The sequence below is a fragment of the Anarrhichthys ocellatus genome, unplaced genomic scaffold (assembly GCF_004355925.1).
Source record: "Anarrhichthys ocellatus isolate YVR2014 unplaced genomic scaffold, GSC_Weel_1.0 scaffold162, whole genome shotgun sequence".
In the NCBI taxonomy this organism is placed as follows: Eukaryota; Metazoa; Chordata; class Actinopteri; order Perciformes; family Anarhichadidae; genus Anarrhichthys; species Anarrhichthys ocellatus.
The window spans coordinates 224,934-226,675 of NW_022280192.1; the positions used below are offsets into that span (position 1 = coordinate 224,934).

The window sequence follows — 1,742 nt, forward strand, 5'->3', positions numbered from 1 at the left end:
CACACACACACACCCTGGGCCATCTTTAAACCAGCCACATATGATATTTAGAAATGAATAAATTATTATCAATAAGATGTTCAAATCCGCGGGCTCAGCTTATTCTACCAGTTAAGGGGAGACACTGCAGATGAATGGGGTAAAAGAAATATACTAAAATATATACATGAAACCTCCAAAGTTGACAACTCGGATGAAGACATTTCTTTTTTAAATGTTATGTTTAAATATGCAAATAGTAATTATCTTATCAAATATGTGCTAATTTTCATACATTTCCAGAACAGAAATCTGAACATTGGATGAAGTCAGGTTCAAAATTCATGTTTCATGTTGTTGAGATATTAAAGTCAAAGGTTTTTACAGAAGGACTTATAGATATACATTTGTATCATGTCATAAATCACAAAATACTGTCAACAGCCATAAATAAATCTATTTCCTCCATGTTTGTATTAATAAATGTATAAATGAGTGTGTGAGTGATGAGTGAACAAACCCCTCTGTGTGAACCTTCAGCACACAGAGAGGAATGAACGAGTGAAGTTTGGTGAATGTAAGAGCTGCTGAAGTGGAGATTTATCATCAGAGTCTGAGAACAAACTCATTTAGAGGAAACGTCCTTTAAAGAGACGTTTAGTTCCATTACAGACATTTAGAGACTCTACAGGTGACGTCTCTGTATCTAATAGCACCATAGGACACATGTTTGTTAATGCACTGGGATTAAAACCAATGTAGGCTTTATTACACAAAGACGTGACTTACAGAATCATCCATATTAACCCCTGAAAAACCTCCACAGATGAGAGTGTGGGTCTGATTAAATGGAGGACGGAGCGGAGACCAGACTCACCGATACGGTTTCCTGGAGGACGGCACGAGTCCAGCACTCGAAGCATACGGAAAGGTGATGGCCTCATCATCCCCTCTCCCACTCTAGCCTCCCCCGTCCTCGGGTTTCCCGCGCCGGGAGCACGTGCAGAGCCCCCTGGGGGGTTGCCTGACAAATCCATCGTTCCAGTGGGAAGTGGTATTAAAATATATATATATTCAAAAATACATTTCACAAAGAGCCGTTAGAGGGCAAAAAGAAAGATCAAGTCTTCAGGCTGTTTGTCCCGTTAAGTGGAGGACAGGTCGGGAGGACGGTGCAGACGAATCACAATGCAACAACTCCCTCGGCCACTACTCCACTTTAACACTCTCTCTCTCTCTCTCTCTCCCCCTCCCTCTCCCACCCTCCCCCTCCCTCTCCCTCTCTGCAGTCTCGCTCTGCCTGCTGACTACGGAAGGTCAAACGGCGTGCAGGTAGCCGCAAAATGCTGCAGAGTCCAACACACACACACGATCATCTGGGAATAGAATAACAGGTGTTGCATCTGAATAAACATCCGGCTCCTCCAGAGGAAGAAAAACACTTGAACTATATGACCTCTTTCCTTCTCTCCCTCGTTACTTTTCTATTTCCAGTCCAGTGTCCACTGTTATTCAGCTCACCACTCTCTTCAGGCTGTTCTCCTCCCTCCTCTGGCACCCCTATCGGTGCAGTTAGTCCTCTTGCATCTTGTACTCCCTCTCTTCACCTTGCTCTTTACTCTCCTCCCTCTCATGTGATACCAATCTCCCTCCCTCCTCCTATCTCTGTCTGTCTGGGTCCAGAGATGGTGTTGAATTCTCTCTCTCTCTCTCTCTCTCTCTCTCTCTCTCTCTCTCTCTCTCTCTCTCTCTCTCTCTCTCTC

At 44.0% G+C, this 1,742-nt stretch overlaps 1 protein-coding gene across 4 annotated transcripts in view; it reads right to left on the minus strand.

The window, feature by feature from the left end:
• Nucleotides 1–1,742, minus strand: part of LOC116400330 (cyclin-dependent kinase 16-like) — a 37,863-nt gene that overhangs the window by 17,274 nt on the left and 18,847 nt on the right. The window contains exon 1 of one of the 4 annotated variants that reach the window (XM_031878112.1): nt 857–1,641. The exons of the other annotated variants lie outside the window; for them this stretch is intronic. Coding sequence (XP_031733972.1) covers nt 857–1,016 — 160 coding nt within the window. The 5' untranslated portion in view covers nt 1,017–1,641. Of the gene's footprint in view, nt 1–856; nt 1,642–1,742 lie in introns of those variants that run through there. 4 annotated transcript variants of the gene reach the window in all.